This window comes from Xenopus tropicalis, chromosome 6, assembly GCF_000004195.4.
Source record: "Xenopus tropicalis strain Nigerian chromosome 6, UCB_Xtro_10.0, whole genome shotgun sequence".
In the NCBI taxonomy this organism is placed as follows: Eukaryota; Metazoa; Chordata; class Amphibia; order Anura; family Pipidae; genus Xenopus; species Xenopus tropicalis.
The window spans coordinates 98842750-98865602 of NC_030682.2; the positions used below are offsets into that span (position 1 = coordinate 98842750).

The window sequence follows — 22853 nt, forward strand, 5'->3', positions numbered from 1 at the left end:
ACCCTTACCTGCGCTCCCTCTGCCCGACCGCTCCTGCCCCGACGTTTTAAATTACGCACGTTCGGGGGAGGACGTCGGGTGAGGGGCCCTGCAAGGGGGGTCAGTGGGGCCCCTGCAAGGGGGGAGGAGGGAATTAGGGGACATGGCGGGCGGGGGCACCTGCAGGGCCCCTGGGGCGGAAGCCCTGGTGGGCCCTTCACCACCCAGTCCGACCCTGCATTGACCCTTACAACAAAATCCGAGATGGGAAGCTCCTGTGACAACTTTAAAAGCCTGTATCATTACTAGTATAGAGATGCTGAACCTTTAGGCCTGTTTAGTATATAAAATATAGCATTTCTAGCCATATTAATTTTCAATTTAGTTCTCTTTAAACTAATGTATAACATTTTTACAGTTTAGAGTAGGGGTGCCCAGACTTTGTCACCCTGTGATCTACTCTTGCCACCTGGCCTCTGTCATGAGATCTACCACAGTTAAAATAGTGTGACGTCTATCATTTGGCGCAATAAGCAAGATAAAGTGTCAATCAATGTTTAACAAATACACATAGCAATATACATATGCAGTGCCAAATTCATATTTAATGTCCACATTACATTATTCAAGTGGCAACTTCAAGTTTAATGTAAAAGGATTGTATTAGTTTTTACTTCCTTTCTTCATGGCCCACTTTGTAGTCTGCACACAAAAACATAATTAAAGTGGGAACAAATATATACGGTGACCTGGTGGGGCAATCTTCTTTACTGGAATGAAACTACAAAGACGAATGGCTTGAGCAGCCGCACTCAAAAGCTCCAGTATACTGGGGGGAAAAAAGAAGTGGCGGGTTGTCATCCCACTGCATTCCACCTCGAGGTCTACCAGAAACTTTAAAGTGATCTACTGGTAGACCGCAATCTACCTTTTGGGCACACCTGGTTTGGAGGGTAGGTAACCACTCTTCATGAGCCCCCCTTCTGAGAAACATGAGAAAATAAAAAATGAAACTTTAAAAATATCTATAACCTTGCTGCAGGACTGATTTCTAATGCTAAAGCTCTGAGGCATACTGTACACTTCGGTAGCTCTTATGTAGTCATGCTGTGCATTGCACATCTTAATTACTGCCTAGCCCTGGAGCATGGGGACTTGATAGGTGTTTGGCATTATAGGACTTCTGTTACTAACACATGCTGCATGGTTCATAAGTAATTAGTGCTGTTGCAATCTACGTAATTGTGGAGGAAACAAGGCAGTATGCAATGCTTCTAATTAAAATGTTCACACTGAATGGCTGATTAGTATAGTAGGCTGAACAAGCATTTTTCTGTAGGGAACATAAAATGCATTATTCAGGGCAGTGTTTTGCATTTTTTTTACAAGTAGTAGGCTGATTATTTGTCATTCCACATGTCTGAGGTCAAGATTATTTTACAATGGTTATGTCATGCAAAAGAGTCTATGGAGCTTTGGGCAGACTGGGGCCCATATAAATCATTGTAAAGGCCACATCTGGTACACAGACCTCCGTATTGACAGCCTTGATCTAGTGCAGTAATAAATTGAACAGATCCATGTAGTATCTATTTTGCATCTATTCGAAATGATAGATGCAAAATGGTCGAAATATGCCAAACCCTACCAAATATGTATGGTCGAAATATGCCAAACCCTACCAAATCTGGGCATGTATGGCCTGGTTTAGAGCAATTATTTGCTGCATAAATGTGTACTCTATTGCCATATTTCAGTTTGATGGCTACGCAGCAAACATAAGGTAATGTTTCTCTTTATTGCTGCAAACTGCATATTTAACAGAAAGTTTTTAGATTTTACTTGCACTTTAATTAATCAGAATTTATTTTAGGAAATACTATTTACTATTACTGGTCTTATTCGTAAGCTCTCTGTTTTTGTTTCCTGCTTAGATTTTGAAATACTGCTTTAAGCACCATGGGGAACACTGTTGGAAAAAAAGACCACATCAATGACAATCCCACCAAGGTAAGAAACTTGGCAGTTGCAGATCTAGTGCTTGGAAATTTGTGAAGTGTTAGCTAGCTTATAAAAGAACATGGTCAATATCTGTTTTCAGGTGTTGAACAATTTTTAGCTTGTTTTAGATGTGCAATTTCCTATACATCTAGAAATGTGCTGTGCAACAAACTCATAATTTTACTGAGCAGCAACCATATTTTGCTGCAATTAAATGTAATAGAGAAATAATGATTTAATTCAAGGGACTCAACAACTTTTCTTATTACATGTATATATTTTTTATAATGTTACTTTTTAGACAGATATTTATAAAATCTCAAGATCAGCTGCAGGTTAGTATAGCCCCATGCTTAGCAGGGAATTGGATACATTGAGAACTTATTTTGTCTGGCTTTTACAGACATGTGTCTGTGAAGGGGCATTTCTAATCATTTTTCTATATAAAAAGCAAATTGCTCATGTGTCTGCACAGCTTCTAAAGGGAGGGAAGGTTTAAGCATTTTATTGCCCAAGCTAATTGTGGTGAAAAATAAAAGAAATATTGTTGTTTTCATTCTGGCTGTTTAGCATGCACAGGACATTTACAAAAATCCCTGCTAAAAAAAAAAAAAAAAAATTCCAGAAACTAAATAAAACCACATGTAGCATTTATATCAGTATGTGATTTAGTAGATTGTATATTTGATATGGTTAGTATATTATAACGGTAAGTATGCTTGTATGTAAATTTCTGGAATGATATGTCTCTACCTATACTAAATGACACAAAACTAATTAAGAGAATCATTTATTTTAAGACAAGTTGGTATTGGTGTGTCCTTTTATTCACCATGTTTCTTGTTATTTATTAACATTTATTTATAAAGCGCCAACATATTCCGAAGTGCTGTACAATAAGTGAGTTTCATACATTGGACATACAAAATAACATATAAAGCCCTGCCCAAAAGAGCTTACAATCTACAAATCAAAGGAAATATGTGAAGGGTAATAAAAGATTACTAGTTACCAAAGAGTACATCACAGCAGCCCAACATTGTTCACAAACCGCTTTATTAAGTGGACGTTTTGGGTACTCTTAGTACAGGAATGGGATTTGTTTTCTAGAAACCCATTCTCCAGGAAGCATCAAATTACAGGAAGCCCATTTTAATCAAATAATTCACATTTTTACAAATGATTTCCTTTTTGTTTGTTTTAATTAAACAGTACCTTGTACTTTAACCCAACTAAGCTATAATTAATCCTTATTGGAGACAAAATAATCTTATTGGGGTTATTTAATGTTTATATCATGTTTTAGCAGACTTTAAAGGAACAGTAACACATAAATATTTGATTATCTTATTAAAACATCTCTAATAATATGCCTACCCTATTCCCCCTTGTCTTTTTTAAATGCTTCATTTAGAATTTTAGTCATAAACTGCTCCATAGCAGCACTGCGAAAAGGTGACGGGTACTTAAATTACTGTGTGCACTGACCCGGAAGTTGTCTTCACATTGGAGGAATTTTTGAGTTTTTTTTTTATCTAACTCAAACCCACATTTAAAAGAAAAACTTAAATGCTTGGTTATTAATTAATACAGTAAATTTGTTTGAATAAAAAAAAAAACAAATATAACTTGAAAAGATTGAATATCTCATTGAATATATGGCTTGACTTTGCCTAGGATAACTCCCATTGACTTCTACGTGAACTCACAAACTTTTAGCTGCTGAATTTTTACATTTGAGTTTTTGGTTTTTATGCACTTTAATTGTGTCTCCTTCTCAGAACCTTCCTGTGCCCAATACTTTTGCATCAACCTAACATTAGCTGCCAGATTATCTCTTTGCAAACCTTTTGTGGCAGTTTAACTAATCCCTTTTAAGTCCTTACACTTTTACACATTAGCCCAATGCCATCAACTTTCGGCAATGAGGAAAGTGCATGAAATGATGTTCTCTTTGAAGGAAGTAGGTTAGAAAGGCTAGGCATCAAAGGTCTGGTGCATGCACTGTGCAAAAGTAACAGCCAAAAAAGAGAGAATTTATGAGAGGCTAGGCAGAAGAAAAAATGTTGACATTGGACTTGGTTAGGAAAAATATTTTTGGAAAAGTCTTTGATGTACCGAATTAAAAGGAAATTGCATTCAGGTATATATTTTGCATGGTTTTTTTGTTTGTTTAATTTCAGTATTTTCTCCCTAGAAAAAAAGTGGCGGGGGGTAAAAAGCCGGCAGGAGAAAAATAAGTATGTGTCTGACCTTTCCCTACCCCATTACATACCCCATTACAGTAGTTTTAGCAAAAGCCGATAGGACTAAGCGCTTATGCAAATAAAGATCAAAGTCCTACTGGCTTCGGATTAAAAATTTCTGACATGGTGCATGCAGGGGGAAAAAATGCCAGGTGATACTCACGGCAAAAAAGGCCCAGAGAGAACACTTGATTTCATCACATGTATCCTAATATAAAGATTCCCTTTGCTTTTTGGACATTGTAAATTGGGTAAATGTTTAGTGTTTTTGGTGGCGTTAAATATTTCATATTGATCTGCAAAAGTAACTATATAACATCTCCATCTTTATTCATATCGATAAACTGCAAAAACTGAATAAAGATAATGTACCATTTGTACCATTTTTGGCATCTCTTATTAAAGGATTTTACATATAGGGAAAGCTACATTGGTTCCAGGGAGTGCATGCATTTATAAATAACAATTTAGTGTACTTACTTTTCTCTGAAATACTGCTTTCCATCACTGGGGTTTCTATTGCTCTGCAGTTTTTTTAATAAGCCACTTAAATAAATGATGTTCCGTTGCTTCTAGTTAGAAGTAATTGCATTTTTTACAAGGGGTAACTGCATAGAACATTCACGCAGAGCCTAAATGGCTGCATAAAATGCTATATTGATGCATAGCTTTGGTTAATTATTCTGATATTCATCATCACATTTAATTGTACAGAATTCAGAAAGTTGGAAAATTTCATGTTGACATTTAGAACATTTAGTTCTTAGAACCAAATGATTTGAAGTTCTTAGGTGTCTTTCTAAATTAATTTTATATTTTTGCAGATAATGCTATTCCATATGTAAAAAGTCTACATAAATTTTAAATGTCTCTTCTAATAAAGCAATTTATATACAGTTATGCAACCTGTTACCCAGAATGCTCGGGACCTGGGGTTTTCCGGATAAGGGATCTTTCCTTAATTTGGATCTCCATAACTTAAGTCTGCTAAAAATCATTTAAATATCAAGTAAACCCAGTAGGATTGTTTTGCCTCCAATAAGGACTCATTATACTTTAGTTGGGATCAAGTACAAAGTACTGTTTTATTATTACAGAGAACAAGGAAATCACTTTAAAAAATTAGAATTATTTGCTTATAATGGAGTCTATGGGAGATGGCCTTTCCGTAATTCGTAACTTTCTGGATAACGGGTTTCCGGATAAGGGAATCCTATACCTGTATTTAAATTTAAAAAAAAAAACCACCTGCAATATTTCTAATAGGATATGTATAAAAAGGAGGAATGTTAGCACTGAATTGTTCTTATTTAACATTCTAAATAAACTCCCCTGTGTTGTCTTGCTTTGGTGTTTGCTTGTATTATGTAATTCATCTTCAGGAAATGTATGTGGTGGTAGCAAAGTGATATGTTTCCCAGCTACAAAACATCCTCTCACTTGCTCTGCAACTGGGCTTTTGATCTTCTCAAGCTCATCTTGGTCCCAGCAGACTCTTGCCTGCAGCACATATTTTGTCTTAAACTCTGCACATATTTTGTCTTTTCCACTAAAGTTTTCCTGTTTTGTCTGTTTCTGAAATGTGTGCAAGATCAGATAGAAATGTTAAATTTCTCCCTTTCTCTTCAAAAAAAACAATCTTTGCACAATTACTTTTTTGACAAATGCAGAAATTATTAAATGCATTCAGCAACAGATTTGAGGCAACTGCTCTTATGGATTAGTGCTTCTCTGCTGCTTCCCATATCCAGCAGTTGTATGCTATATATAGTAGCACCCCCTATCTGCCCCACATACATAGCAGGTTCCAGAGTTGCATGCTGCTCTTTCCTTTTTAGTTGCAACCTGAAGTGTAGGGTATTGGCACACATGCATTTTATGTACTGAGCACTTAGGAGAATAATTTGACATTGTGTGTTTTCTGCCCCAGAAAACAGCAGAGTAGTGCTAAAAATTGCCTTTGCTTCCAGTTATTCACATGAATGGGAAATGACTGGCAGGGCCAGTGCTGCTTTTCATCGTGAAACTTCTGATTAGAGCATCTTTGCCATGAAAACTACCAATACTAACAGTTTTTTCCAGCTCTAGTGATTTGGTGGAGACAGGTGCTTTTGGTGGTTTCCCCATTTAATGTAAGCCATTTTAGACATGGTGTTGTACCATGTAACGTTGGGAGTCACTGTACCATTTAATGGTAGGTGCCATTTTAGAAACCCCTTTGATGTGGACCTGATTGGCATAAAGCAATTAAAGGAGAAGGAAAGGTACAAACTAAGTAAGCTTTATCAGAAAGGTCTATGTAAATACAGCCATAAGCACTCACAGAAACGCTGCCTCTGTCAAAAGAAACACATGAGTTCTTGTCTCCTTCCTTGTCTCCTTAATTCTTGTGCCAGAGTCTGTGCAGCTCTCCCCTCTCCTGCTCCCCCCTCCCATAAGAATACTAAGAACTCCTTCCTGCTGTATGGCTCAGATCACACATTCCTAAGGCCCCCCCTTAGGAATGTGTGATCTGAGCCATACAGCTGGAATCTTCCTCATAGTCTTACACACTGTGCATGTACAGGGGTCTTGGTCTTGGTGTAGGAGCGTGGCATTTTAGTTTACAGAGATCAGTTTTTTTTCCTATGATGCTTCTGAACAGGTGAAATATGGGGAGACTTAAGGGCATTATTGGGAAAACTGAAGGTATGCCTGTACCTTGAGAAAGTATTCACTCCTGTTGTAGAACAAAATTTGGTTAGACCTGATCTAATAGCTTCAAAAGGTTAAAGATCCATGAAACCCTTGCTGTAAGTCCTCTTATTCCTAGAATATATAAAACAACAAATTAATGTTTACTGCCTTATCTCACCCCTATAAGCCTTGGCCTGAATCTACAGTGATAGAAATATATTATCCTAAATATTAGGGATGCACTGAATCAAGTATTTAGTTTGGGATTTGGCCAGGGTTCAAACCAAATCGGAATCCTTAAAATTATGTAACTTTTCCTCACATGAACATGGGACTTAAACATTTTTTACAGTGTGCATTTCTAATTTGCATTTGCAGATTTGGATTTGGTTTCACTTTAGTGCATGATTCGGTGGAATCTTTAGTGCTGGATTCGTGGTTTGGCCAAATCCCAAAATAGTGGATTTGGCACGGGGTCACCCACTGGCTGATGCCCCAAAAAGCAGTGGCAGCCCCCCTATCTTTTTAGTTTAATCACTGTTGAACAGCATTACTGCAAATATGTGTGGCACCTTCTAAATATGCTGGAGATAAATATACCAGGTTCCTTTTAAAACAATCTGGAATATAGCCTTAATAAAAGCCTGACTCTTTGATTATCTGCTTGTTACTTTTATGTCCAGAGATAATAAAGCATGTTTTTGTAAATTGTGAGCACTGACAGGCTAAAACATGCTAGAACAGATTATTAGACCTTGAACAAGAAAATAACAGGCCTTTGTGTTGCCATAGGGGCAGCTTTAATTGTTATAACCAGAGAACTGATGAGACCTTTATACGAATTGTATGTGAATTTCCCTTAAGAGTCACGCTTTCAACTAGCAACACAATTCATTGCTTTTACACTATCATCTATTCCAGCAAAGATCTTCATTTATAAAATAGAGCTATCACTGCATGAGTGATCTGAAGAGAAGGTATATTTAAATAGCAAAATAGAGAACAATATTGCTTAGAATATTTCCATAGAAACTTTATAATGCTTCCTCTGCAATTTGTTTCTTTTATTTCTGAAAATGGGATGTTGTTGCTTACAGGAACAACTAGATAAGAAAGGCTTGCAATAAAATGGACTGTTCAGAGTATGTATCAATCTCTCTGCTGGGGTATATACCAGCAGGAAAAAGGGTGGCACACAGAGCGGATTTCAGCACAAAAACGCTCACTTCAGCATTTCCACTTGGAAATCAGCTTTGTGTGTTGATAGGCTGATCCTGCAGTTGTAAGTGCACACACAATTAAGTAGCGAAAGGCAGCTGATCGGTTGTTTTCCGCTGGTGTATATATGCCAGTAAAGAAACTAATCTGCCATTGGCCTTAGAACTCTTACACACAGGCATTTTTATCCGTGCACCAGTGTAGTTCTGTACAACGGTCTGTAAAACTTGGTAATCATTATCTAAATTATTCTGTGTTTTATTCAGTGTTTAAAAGTGTGCAGCAGTTCAAATGTGAAGCATGCTGGAAGCAATGGGTAGAAAATTAATTCTCGTTTTGGCTTAAGAAAAGGGAAGACTTATGAGAAACAGCAGAGTTTCAAGCTGTATTGTGCTTCTGTAAGTTTTTCAATACTTCCATATAAAATTGAAGAAATTCTTTTATTCACAAGCAAACTTGTGTTTGTGGTGGTAAAATTTTTTGGGCTATTATTTAGATGTGTTGCCTGAATCAAAACAGACAATATTATTTAATTATTATCCCTTATTTGTATACCTCTGGCACATTTCTGCATAATTTTACAGACATTTTTCAGCATTCATTCATCATTCCCTGCCCCTGTGGAGCTTACAATCTAAGGTCCCTATCAAAGTCACACAAGGCAGGAACAAATTATCATGCAGGGTGATGAAGTTTATCTTTATACTTTCCTCATTAAGGGGAGAGTAGAGAACTGCTTATGCAGAGAAATACTTTCCCTAAAAGCACTTCAGTTCTTTCTTTGTCTGCAAGTAAATTTTTCCCTCTTGAGGACTAATAATCTGGCAGTAATGCACTCGGAAATACTTTTGACATGGGAAATGTGGTATAGAGCTTGTTAAGTGAATGTACTGACCCTGATGATATTTACTACATCATTCTTACAAATTCTTGTCATACGCAATACAGTCTTCACTGTTATTTTTAGCTGCAGAAAAGGCTGTTTACAGATGTTTTATCCAGTGAGAGATGCAGGATTTTTCAGTGAAAGTAGTTTCTTGTTTTTTTGCTTTCCTTTTTTTTTTTTTTTTTGGAATGTTGTGAAGGCATCAAGTTACACTACATTCATAGCAAAAAGAGCAGACTGTAGGCAGATGCTTCCCAGCTGTGCTTATTGCTTCATCAGTTCTCTGTATTGGCTAAATAAAAAAAATGTTATTTTCTGAATACCAACCCGTTTTGTATTGTGTGTGTATAGTGTAAACCATCTTTACACTAAAATTGGGTGGGTGCTGCATTAAATGCTCATGAACAACTTAGTAAAACTGATGTAGTAGTCTTTAGTGGGGTTGAGAGACAGAAACACTTTGAGATGATGCTTGTTAATCTGGCTGCATTTTCTCAGCAGCAGCATACTGACAGGTACTTGTTCACAATTCTTCTGTTTAACTTCCTAGTCATACTTGCAGATTGATTTGTAGGAATGACTCGTAGCTCACTTCATAGTCTACTATGTCCCCTGCCTCCAGACCACTGTTTGTAGCAATATGTTGTTACTGATAGCAATATGCTTATTTACAGTATTTTCTTTTTTTTATAGTACTATTTGCTGCAAAATGATTGAAAATTTGCAAATGGTGGCTGAAAATATTCCTGATATCCTTAAGAAATTACTCTTTAGTTTAAAGTCCATAGACTGCAACTAGGGGCATTTATACCTCACAACAACAGCATCACACTATCATGTTTGCTGAGAAGATAAACAGCAGCTTACTAATATTTTTTTTACTTTATTCTTCTGCCTTTGGTAACCTTTAACAGGTCACTGTTTTTCAATATATTAAGTACCCCAGGTACTGCTGTTATTTAGGATATCGGTTTGTAGTGCGTGGAACCAATCTTTTATTATTTAGTATCAAGGGCATTGGAAAAAAAAACAAATCGGTACCCGAGCCTTTCTCATGTTTATGTATAACTGTCATTTCAGATTTTTTGCAATAATACTCCAAGGGCTTACTGGCAACTGGCAAGGGGTGAAGGGTATATAGTGAATAATGTACCCTCTATTGTAAATATAAGGATATTATAAGTCACAGAGTTTGGTAAGTCAGATGACACAAGTTACATGACTAAGCTAAATGATGACATCATTAAGCACCACTTATATAGTGAAAAATGTACCCCCTTTTGTAAAATACTCATTCGCTTTCCCCCCTTTTATAGTGACCAAGCCTGGTGGTCTTTTCTTGTCTTTGGTAACTGATTCTGTACTGTCGCCTCTTTTTGTTTCTTTTTTTCTGCTCTTTGTCCATTTGTTTTTAATGCACCCTAATTTTTTAGGGGAACTTGCAAACACCACACAAGATAATTAGGTGAAACAGTTTTAATATTTATATTGACATTGCATGTATGGCACAGCAATGACATCTCAGGGAGTGGGATGGAAGCCAAGTTATATAATCAAGTGGCTATATACATGTGTGTGTGTGTGTGTGTGTGTGTGTATATACACACACACACACACACAAGCTAAGAGGAACACTACCCTTAACTGTAAGGCCAACTTTCCTGGGTGCAGGTTTGTCCCTGAGGAAAAGCAGAGCACAGCTGGTGCCCAAAAGGTTTGAGGAAGAGTTTTAGTTTGACTCAAATGACATCAGAAAGCACTGATTGTATTACTGATGACATCACTAGGCTCTTTTTATAAGGATATTGTTTTACATTATATTGATGGCCCTTGTGTTTTATACATATATTAATAGTGTTCAAGGAAATACATTAAAACATTTATAGCATAGTCATTCCCTTGTATCAGTGACAGAATGATTATATAATGATTATTATGCCTTTGATTATAATTATTATTGGATCTGTTACTAAAGTACAGGTCACACAAAAATGAAAGCTTCAAGTTTAGCTGAATGCAATCATATAATTTAGTTGCTGTAGTAAAAGAAATGGAAAACAGCAGGATCTTAGTTCTACTTTTAAGTATCTAGTTGGAAAACCATTGGGTAACTAGTCTAGTCCTCCAAATTCCATACTTGGTCTGGCGAGTATTGTGCTGATTCTGGGGTGGGGAGTCCTAGAATAACAGGTGCTTGATGATTGCTTCCCAGTAAACATGGGTGAGTCAGCTATCTTAGCTGTATTTTCCTTGTGCCTGAGAGGAGATCTGGAAAAGCCTGTTGGAAAACAAAGACATTTGAGTTGGAGTGAAAAGGAATTCCTCTGTGAGATTTAAGATACACTAAAACTTTGCCACAGCAAACTAATGTTCCTTGGGAGTACTTAGGGTGTTCCTTTGTATGGGTGCGGGACACCTGTTGTTGGTGTTCTGCTAAGGCTGATGCCAGACGTGGCGTTTTTACGCTGCGTATTTTCTCCGCCTAAAAACGCCGCACAACCCACACAGCCCCTGACTATGGCGTTTTTCAGCCTAGTACTGGTGACGTAGCAAATCCCGTTTCCCATGGTGCTATTAGTGCGAAATAGTAAAAACGCGGCGTATACATAGGAATAGGTTGCTGTGCAAATAACGGCATATTTCGGCAAACGCATGAAAAGTCCATGGTAACGCGTTTTCTAGCGTATTTACGCATAGTGTGTTTTCCATCAAGACTGTTTAAGTTATTTCTATGGATGATGATATCGTGCGTTTTTCAACCGTCGAGAGAATTAGAAAATACGCAGCGTAAAAACGCCTCGTCTGGCATCAGCCTAAGACTCATGTTCTGAAGTATATGAAAGAAAAGCTGTGATGTTCTGGAGTAATTAAACTTGAAGATACACTGCTGCTTTGTGTCACCTTTGAGGTATACTAATATTGAGGCAGGTGACCCAGTCTGTCTAGTAGGCTTAATGTTTTTCTGACAATAATCATAGCTGATTTCGGCTGGTGTAATTTGATTTTGCTAAAAGGCCTTGGCTCAAAATATAAACAACAGCAGCAACAGTAAAATTGTGAAAGCAGGGCTAAGATTTTTATAGAGACCTCAGGCAGGAATTTAGTATTCATTTATGTACTGCTTTGTTCAAAGATAAAGCTCAGCGTAGGAAGTGAGGTGAAGAAGCACAGAATGTAGAGGAATTATATTAAATATATATATATATATATATATATATATATATATATATATATATATATATATATATATATATATAGGGCCTTCTATTAAGAGTCAGGGCAGCAATTAACACTACAGTACATATTTCTGGTTTATGTTGATATTGGATGCCCCTATTCATAAAGCTTTAAAATGTTTCTTGCAAAGTTAGAGGGATAATGCCTAAAATAAGGTCTGAGTAGTTATGCAGGGTATAAGTTTGGTAATATTCAGTGATATTTTGGTGGTACAGAATTTCCCATTACTTTATAAAACAGGACTAAGTGAGAAATCCAAAAAATCCATGATTTTTTTTCTGATTTTACTTTTTTTAATTGGTGGAATTACTAAACTTTGACCAATATTACTAATTTGATCCTTAGGTTATACATAGGTTTTTGAATATTTTTGCAGCTAAACTTTTTTTGTCTGGTAGCATTCTCCTCTTGTTTGTGGACTAGGCTCGGTGTGGTCATGATGATGTCATGTGCGGTGGGTTGTGATGAGGTCATGATGCTGTCGTAAAAAAGATATCTTTGAACCTCATAGCCCTGTTGGTGGCTGTCATGCCCGGGCAATATTGCCCTGGCATTGTAAAGGGTTAAACATTACCAACATCTGGTCGCAGGCTCACACAGAGACCCTTAATTCAATATGCAACAAGGGACAGTGGAAGGTGACAAATTCACCTGGGTTATCGAACAATTCGGAGCCTATCATCTGGGGCAGGGAAGCTGAGGCCTTTGGTTCTTTGATCTTTTGATCAAAGATAGGCAATTGTGGACCTAAGAACAGCAGGAGGGAACAGCCATGAGAAAATATGGATTATAGAAAGGGGTCCATATCTCCTTTGCTTTAGGGTTCACATCCTCATAAATCACATATTGGTTATGAGGAGGTCCCATGCTTCCTAATGATACCAAACAGGGACAGCCTATACCCACCAGTTAGGAGGGATAGTTTTGGGGGACTGGGACATGAGACACCCCTCATGTTAGGTATCATTATGATCGCCCACATATGGGTTTATAGCAAGCCCATATTTTCATAATAATATTGGGTACTGGCAAGTGCCAATATTATATGACAGCAACTGGCCTGAGAAATGCAAGCTGTCTACAGAGGGTCCCAAGGGGCAAGTTCCTGGGCACTCCCTCCTCATGCATACGGTAATGAGGAAGGGTCCCAGCAGGGGATAAAAGGGCAACAGACCCAGTTACTCATTAGCTCATATTTTGAGGTCCCAACAATTCTGTTAGGGTGTGTGCTCAGGTACTACATGCACTGGCCCAAGGATTCAGAAGACAAAAGGAAGAGGAAACACTCGCTGTAGCTACCCCGAGCTGGTGCGGTTTTCTCCTAACAGGAGAAACACAAGATTTTTTACATTTCCTTCTCCTTTAAAGGGATACTGACACCAGAAATTATACATGTTCTACATCTATCAAAACATTGTCTTTGTAAGCCACTTATAATTTTGCCTTTAAAATATTTGCCCAGTGCTTTTACATTATTTATCTGATCCACCATGTTCCTCTATGAGGGGGCTGCCATATTTGTGCAGCAGTAGGCCGTTAGCATTAGAAGCTGTAACTGACAGGCTGAGAAGGGACAGTCAGGTCGGCAAAACAGTCAGGTTTAGGGACTTCAAGCAACAATTACTTACAAAAGCAGCCCTATCAGTGAGAAATGATCAACACGACCTATAGGGAACTTTTTATGTACATTCATATTTTGAAAAGTAGTTTTTTAGTGTCAGTATCACTTTAATACTAATAAATCACCCTCCTCCTCCAATTGTTGTTTGAAAATGTACCAGTCAAATGAAAGTCAAATATAGAAGCCAATGAAAGGTTGATTCTGGTGTGCAAGTAACCTCAGGCTGACAAAATGCTTTAAAGCTCTAAACCAGTACATAATAGAGATATGGATGTTTGCAACTTAGTCTGTTTTAGGACCCATGTTCTCACATTTCAGTATCACTGCAAAATGAACATTAAAAGGAGAGAAACATAAATATTTTTAATACAAAATAAGTTGCAATGTTAGAAAGTACTAAGCAGTCTCTCACTAGAACTGCATGTTATTTGTCTAGGTTTCAGTGTCACGGCAATAGTCTGGCGTATACAAATCTTATATCAGGATTTTTCAATTATATCGATCACGGTATTGACGGTATTTTTTTTATGCATGATAGGTGACCACCCAAACCCCCACCGCACCCCACCCAAAACCACACCACCGCACAACCCCCATCCGAGCACCCCCACCCATCGACCCGTCCACCACCAAAAATCGGCACCCCCCCACCCAACACGCCCATCGCACACCCCCACCCCACCAAACACCCCACAATACCCCACCACCCAACACCACCATCCGCACATCCCCCACCCACCAAACACCCCCATCCGAATCCCCCAACCACCAACCCCCTCCGCACACACCCCACCAACACCCATCCCAACCCCCCCCACATCCAAACACCCCCATCCCTTCAAATATACCCCCCCATACCCATCTTGCCATAAATAACACCCCATCCTCACTAGAACACCCCCCATACATAAAATAATTACTTGCCAGGACCCCACCCGACGGCTCACATTGTATCATCTGATGCGATGCGCTTTGTAGAGGTGCGCGACTGTCAGTGCGGTGATCACGTGCGCGCTACTCAGTTGCGCACCGGAGTATTGCAGCACACGGTTATGGGTATGTAGAAATGCATACGTTTCGGTGATCGTTTTTAGTATACCCCGTCCTACACACGGCAATGATCTTTTTATGCTACAATGGTAGTTTACTTAGCTTTTGGAGAGCATCCAGATATAATCATTGTTCTATTCAAAATCCACAAGTTATATTGTAACTTGTATAAAAAACCTGACTCCAGCTGATGGTGTACATCATTTTTATTCTAGAACCTATTTTAAGGGCTGCAAAATTTTATTCATGAAATTAAATCCTTACTGTAATCTGTCAACAAATGTTGTAATGATTTAAAATAGCCTAAGTTGAAAATAAAGTAGGATGTGTATATGTAAGCTCAAGTTTTGTTTTTAAATAGTGGAACTTCTGTTTAGCAAACAGCTATTAACTGCAGCTGTGTTTCCATTTTAGAAAATGTATCATTACATTCTCTAACTGTATGTCCTCTGTCCATATTTTAATATATCATTGACAAAATAGAGAGGGAACATTAAAAAGAGCACTGATATTGGTATATGATATTTCCTCCTCTTGCTGTTATATGAGACTGGAATTGTAGTTCAGCATCAGCTGAGAGACTGTAAATAAGAGCAAATTCATGGGTCAGTGGGAGTCCTGTCTGATAAGAAATTTAAATATATGTGTCAAAGTAGAACAACATCTCTAGAGTCTGTTTTATAAAAATATTCAAGATTTTACATTGGGATCCAGTAATGACTTCTTATGCCCCTGAGTGTATGTTCTAGTATTTTCTGAGTAAACTTGAAGACTATGCATTGCTTTCATTTCAAACAATTTTATAACTATAAAATCTACAGCAGTGGTTCTCCGATGGTCTTAGGCGACCCCTGTGAAAGGGTCGTTCGACCCCCAAAGGGGTCCCAACCCACAGGTTGAGAACCGCTGATCTACAGTATCTATTCAAGAATGTCAGAAATGACCTTGCAGTCCCAAACATCTTTAATTAAACAAACTCCAATTTTTAGTCACCCATGTCAGCAATTCACAAATGCTTATGCCCACCATAGGCATATGGACAGGAGATTAGGTAGGTAGAAATGGCAACTACTCCCTACTCTCCTTTTTATGTCCTTAAGACTGGATGGAGTTTTGGTAGTGGACATTTTTGTAGATCATATTTTTTAATTTAGGCCTACATAACCAACTGCTGGTCTCATCAGTCAGCAAATCTCCCTTTGTCTATCTTTGGGCTTCTTTGGGAGATTTGTATGGGCCATCCTAAATTAACGGACAGACACTGTGCATCATAAGTGCTATGCTGGACTAAGGCTGGTTTGGTGTACCTAAGCAATTGCCATGGCTCTATGAGGAAGCACATAAGAGGAAAGGTAATGTTTCCAAAAATGAATAAATAAATTCAACTTACCTGCACATTTTGACTTGTATTCAGCTTTATAGTCATACCAGTATGTTCCTTTTGGGTATTCCAAACAGTCTTCAGAGTGTTCTATCTTATTCATAATATGTTAGTTTATTGCATTACAGCAGATTGGAGTCTGTGATTGTGTACAAAGGATCACACCCTATGGCTTAAAGGTACCCTACAGCTTTTTTTTGCCTTCCTGTCAAGTCAGAGAAGGAGAGGGCTAGAGTGGAGGAGGCTAGTCTGAATGCAGGGGCCTCATTAACTTCTGTTGGTAGCTCTCTATAAACAAGCAGTTTCCCACAGTCTTCTGTAGGTATATTGAAAAGAACAAGACATACTTAGCAGGGATTAGCTGACTTAAAATATTAAAGTGAAAAATGAAAAGGTAATATAATCTTTATGTATTGGACATAAGAGTAATTTCTTTATTTTACAAGCTGTACACAATTTTAAATTAATTATATTTAGAAAATTACTTATTTCCATAAGATGAAATGTATAATAATGTATAAAATAATATTTTCCCAGTGGCTCCTATGTTGCCTTCCATGTCAACATTAATGTTTACTATTTGACTTGTCTACTATTTCTTATTCTGGAGAGATACTGTGGAATAGAGTTGGGTGATTTTAGTCCCTACTGTTTAAAAAATTTGCTTTTAATTATTATTATTATAAGTGAAGACAACAAAGATTTGCTTCTCAGAGCCTCCTAATAAAACATAGGTTTTGTTATCCTAGTCTTTGTGAGCTACCCCATGCCGTTATAGCAAATTAACCTATATGTTCTTTCTGACCTTTAACTTTTGCATGTGATAGGTCGAAAAATATCAGTTTTGTTTCTAGTGTTCTATAAACTGTATCTACTAGTTACTGTTAAGTTACTGAATCTGTTTGTCGTCTTTAGTATGTCTGCACTGTTTTGTGCATTTGTTGCAGCTGCTAGATTAATTTATATGTGACACATTTCATATTGTACTCTGTCAGCATGAATCAGCTAGACTTTGTTTCACTTTTTAAATATATGTTGTGATAAAACTTAATTACTGCTTGACATTTAATTCCATAAAGCATTAAGTGTTCATAATGCGTTATTATTATGTCCAATTATTCTTAACTATTTAAAGAGGTAGTTATCATTAACATATGATGTAAACATTGGTATTCTCTTGCAGTTGTTTTTAACTTTTTTTATTCTGTGTGTATTTTTAGTTTAGAATTTGGATTTTTAAATTGTAGAACATGTTTAGTGGATAATTGGCTTATTACATGAGACAAGCTGAACAGAAGTAGGATAGATCAGAGGTATTTATTTTGGTTTCTCTGAAATGTTTTCCGTATGCCTGTAAAGATTGATTATGTAAAATTTACCACTAAATTCAGTTGGTGTAATATTGCTACATTCTTGGCTGTCAGAAAGTGTAAAATAATACCTATTTACTGTACACATAAAGGACTTGTGCAGAAATCAACTACATCCTTCAAGCCCCCAGCCTCAGAATGTGTGAGTTTGGTGACTTTTAAGTGTTGTATATCCATGGTACTGTCCCAGATTGCTCCATGACAGCTTGAAATAGGTGTAGCCTCTAATACCTCAAGTTCAGTGGGGATAAATCCAATGTAGATAGATCCATCTCAAAATCTATATACTGGGCACAGATATATTTTATGATATCACAAAATATACAAGTACATGTCCCGTAATAAAGGGGTATACATGGGTACTTGCCAATTTTTGTTATCACCACACCATTTAGAGTAAGACAGTCAAACACCTAATAATTGTATCATTCAGATTGGAGGAACACTATACCTTCAGAACAATTACTTAAAGGAGAAAGAAAGGTAAAAACTAAGCAAGCTTTATCAGAAAGGTCTATGTAAATACAGCCATAAGCACTCACAGAAACGCTGCCTCTGTCAAAAGAAAACACATGAGTTCTTGTCTCCTTCCTTGTCTCCTTAATTCTTGTGCCAGAGTCTGTGCAGCTCTCCCCTCTCCTGCTCCCCCCTCCCATAAGAAAGGTCTATGTAAATACAGCCATAAACACTCACAGAAAAGCTGCACTGAGATCTTAATTCCCAGAGTCTGTTCAGTTCTCTCCTCTCTCCCCTCCCCTGCTCCCCCCTCCCATAAGAATACTAAGAACTCCTTCCCCACTCCCTATGCGTGCTCTGAGCTATAACGGCTAGAACTGCAAACAGGAAGTTGTTTTAAATGGCAGCTGCTGTCTTAAGCAAACGGAGGAAGCTTCTAGGGCTCTTTACTGTATGGTAATGCTTTCTGCAGAATAAATATATTGTTCTAGGTGAGACTAATGTGGCAAATCTGTTGGCAGTAAAATGCCAAAATGACTCCTTTAAATAATAATTTTTGAAGAGATGATTTATATTATAATAAGTGACCTATTAAATAACCTGTCCAATCTGTGATAATTACGTGTTCTCTGTCCATTTATTGGCTTATATACCCTAGCAAGAATGTTTGCCCTTTGTTTATGTGTGAGCGCAGTGCCTCATTCAAGCCATAGGGTGGACTTAGTACTTTAAATTCAGTTCAATAAAATACTCCAAAGTGTATTGAACTGTATTTGACCTGGGACACGACATCTGTGAGGAGCATACACTGAAAATTGCACTTATTTATATTTGTAAAAATTAGTACTTTAAATAGCCGAGTTTGAATATGAGATTATGTGTGCTCTGTTCATTTATTGACTTATATACCATAGCAAGAGTGTTTACCCTTTGTTTATGTGTGAGCGCATTGCTTCAAACAAGCCAGAGGGTGGACTTAGTACTTTAAATGGCAGTCTTTGAATATGGGACTATTCAGTGGCACATACTTCTAAAAAGTTAATAATAAAATTGTTATGCAATGGCATTATTTATATAAAACATAACATTTACATTTGGGCTGTTTTATGTTACTATTGATATTTTTATAGAGACCTGCAATAACTAGGGGTATTATTTCCCTTTACTTAAGTTTTCTTAATACCTTATATACAGTATGTTGCTGTCATCATAAACAGGAGGACACAACATAACCTGGCTTCAGTCAAGTAGTTAAAGTAAGATATAATTCCTAGCACTTATTGCACTAAATGTTTCATGGCTTCTTCTACGTGTGGATATTTGTATCTGCTGTGTCAGTGGCATTGTATGCTAGCGTTTTGACCCATAAAAACAAACCAGTTTTATGTGGTACTTACAAATCCCCATGAAAAACAAGACTACTTCTACTTAATAGGCTGGACATGGCAATATAGAAGGGTATTTCCAAGGTCACAGGTAGCTGATGCTGAATCTTCAATTGGAGATCCAGTTTTGAATTCAGAGCACATAAAGCAATACTGCCATTCAATTAAATAAAGTGGATAAATCTGTATGGAAGATACATATGATGACTGAAGTAAAACAGTGCTGCTCTGTCAGTCCTTTCTGTAAATTGGGCTTTCATTCACTTTGTTTCTGTACATTGTCATCAGCTGCACAATTGGGTTTAATTATTGATAGGGTAAATGAGCGGAAGGAATGGAGAAATGCTTGCTTGTCTTTACAAATGATTTACACTTGAACTGATCATCTCTTCAGACTAAGGAAAAAAAGGAATCTATAATGTGTCAGATTTTCTGTTTAATACCTTTAGTAATTGGTTGAGAAGAAAAAAGCATTAACTGTGAGTAACACATAAAAACAAGTTGTAGTAATCTTGTCAACCCCACATTTCAGATTTTGAGAAATCATAGTTAGGGACTTTACCTGCACCTGGGCCAACGCCATGGTTCCAGGTGCAGGCTGATGCCAGGGGCTGGTTTTTGCCCCCGCGTTTTCCGCAGGCCAAGATCAGCCCTTGTGTGGCATCACCCACAATAACTTTCTCTGTCACTGGTGACTATATGCTTTCCCATTGGCAATATTGTAAATCACTGGTGGGAAAACAAATCTGGTGCTTCATTTTTCTAAAAGTTGCCTCGTATGGAAACTTCGGGCAAATTTGAAAATACAAAGTGCTGCTGTGTTTTCCAACTAGTGATTTACATTATTGCCGGTGGGAAAAAGTTTCAGGGACATTAGTTGCCCGTGTTAGAGAAGATCTGTCGCAATAAAATAATCCCCCCCGTGTGCCAATACCCTTAGGGGGGAGACTGAAGGATTCTATTGTATTTTCCAATATATTGTCAAGAGAGAGACAACCTGTAGTCTTGCAGTGGGCAATGTTACTGGCACATACTGACATTAGTCGCCTGTGATAAATCTTTGCTTCCATGGGTGACTATTCTTCTCACAATGCTTTCTTGCCAGTAAAGTAAATCGCTGGTGGGAATACATACGCAGTGCTTCAGTTTCTGAAATTGACGAAGTTTCCTTGTGAGGCAACGTTGATGAAGATTTATCACGGTTAACTAATCTCCCCGTTTGCCAGTAGCCTTAAAGGACATGGAAAGGCAAAGTCACTTGGGGGTGCCAAAATGTTAGGCACCCCCAAGTGACTTAAATCACCTACCTTTAACGCCGGGCTGGTGCCCCTGTTGGGAGAGAACAGCACCAGCCCGGGGTACCTGCAGCGCTTCCTCCTTCCTGTATCGCCGCGCGCGCATGCACAGTAGAGTGAAAAGCCAAACTTTAACAGAGAAGTCGTCTTTTCACTCTACTGCGCATGCGCCTACCTCATAGTCCCAGTTTAACGAAGCAGGAAGGAGGAAGCACATATCGCTCCAGGTACCCCGGGCTGGTGCTGTTTTTTCCTAACAGGGGCACCAGCCCGGGGTACAAGGTAAGCGATTAAAGTCACTTGTGGGTGCCTAACATTTTGGCACCCCCAAGTGACTTTGCCTTTCCTTGTCCTTTAAGGGCTCATATACTTGTGCAATTTAAATGGCTTTTATTTTGTACTAGTTAAGCTGCATTTGACAAGTGCTACATTCTATTAACTGGATAGCATACTTGATCCCTAAATTATCAGTAAATAATTGTGGGGTACTCCCCTTTTCAGTTGCTTTTAGTTTTCAGCATTTTACCATATTATATAAAATATTCTTATCTGAACCCAGACATAAATCTTACTGTGTAGACTCAAGCGCATTCCCCAAGCTGTATGAGGAAAGTTTTATATAATTTATTAATATTATTGCAGCCCCTGCAGCGCATTGCCGTTCTGCAACAAAACCATTAAACAGTGGGGATATAGTTCTAAAAATCAATCTTGTACATCTACTCTACCACTCTTCATCAAAGGAAACCACCATGGTGTCAAGAGGAACAGAATGTTAATTGTGCTTATCTACAAAGCTAATTAAAATAAGAATTTGAGTATGTATTTTTAAGGAGTATATTCCCTGGCAAAGAAGTGTGAATTTAGTTTTGCAGGTTTTTTTTCTTGTTTGCAATATTTACAAGTGCAGGTATGGGATCCGTTATCCAGAAACCTCTGAATTAGGGAAAGGCCATCTCCCATTGACATTCATTACAAGCAAACAATTGTAATTTTCAAAAATGTTTTCCTTTTTCTCTTCTACTTAATCCAAACTAACATATCTTTAATCCTTATTAGAGGCAAAACAACCCTATTGGATTTAATTAATGTTAAAATTATTTTTTAGTACACTTAAGGTACAGAGATCCAAATTACAGAAAAATCCCTTCTCCAAAAAGCCCTATGTCTCGAGCATTCTGAATAATAAGTTCAGTACCTGTACTTAAAAATGAATGAGTTTTTAAGTGAGTTGATTGTCTTCCTCCTGTTAATCAATGAAGGTTTGGTTATGCTCTTATTCATACTATTAGACATTTAAAATACAGAACTTGAGATGCTTTAGTGTTGAGCTGGTTGTTGGTAGACTAATGATGAAGCTATTCTTATATTTAAAGGGCACCTAACACTCCTATATTGTTTCCCCCACCAGAGGTTTGGGCTTAAGGTGGCCACACACGTGGCAATTTTCGATCTTTAAAGATCGTTCCAACCCTCCACTATGATCACAGATGAATCGTCAGATATGGAGGTAGAAACAATAGGATTTCTACCTCCTTCTGCCGATTCAACCCTGAAGGTAGATTTTGCTCGGGCGTCTTCAATGGCGCCCAATCAAAGTCTTTTAACCGCCGGATCGGCGAGTCGACCGATATCTGCAGCCTTCTGTGATATCAGTCACCTCGCTGAGTTGCCATACACGCACCGAATATCAATATTATCGGTGCGTGTATGACCAGCTTAATAGAGCCTGCACTCCAGATAGAGGAAGCAATAGTTTCTTTGGTTTTTTTTGTTTGTATCTATGCGCCTGTGTGTGATATAGGAGGGCACTCCCGGTGCATGTAGCCCAGCATTGGCAGGGGGAGTTTTTTTTTAAAAACTATTGTTTCCCCCAACCGGAGTGCAGGCTCTATTAGCCCGCACCTCTGGTGGGGGAAAAATATAGGGGTGATAGGTGCCCTTTAACTCATAAAAAGTAAACCATCTGCAACAATTCTTAGCATTGGCCACCAAGAAAAGACCTTGGGGCTGCAGACAGGCACATTGCCCCGGAGGCAATGTTTAAAATAT

The 22853-nt window shown here is 37.9% G+C and overlaps 1 protein-coding gene across 1 annotated transcript in view; it reads left to right on the plus strand.

Annotated features, from left to right (window-relative positions):
- Positions 1–22853, plus strand: part of mbp (myelin basic protein) — a 91317-nt gene that overhangs the window by 16105 nt on the left and 52359 nt on the right. Inside the window, exon 2 of the mRNA NM_001016592.3 lies at positions 1914–1989. Within this exon, the coding sequence (NP_001016592.1) occupies positions 1939–1989 (51 nt within the window). The 5' untranslated portion in view covers positions 1914–1938. The remainder of the gene's footprint in view (positions 1–1913; positions 1990–22853) is intronic.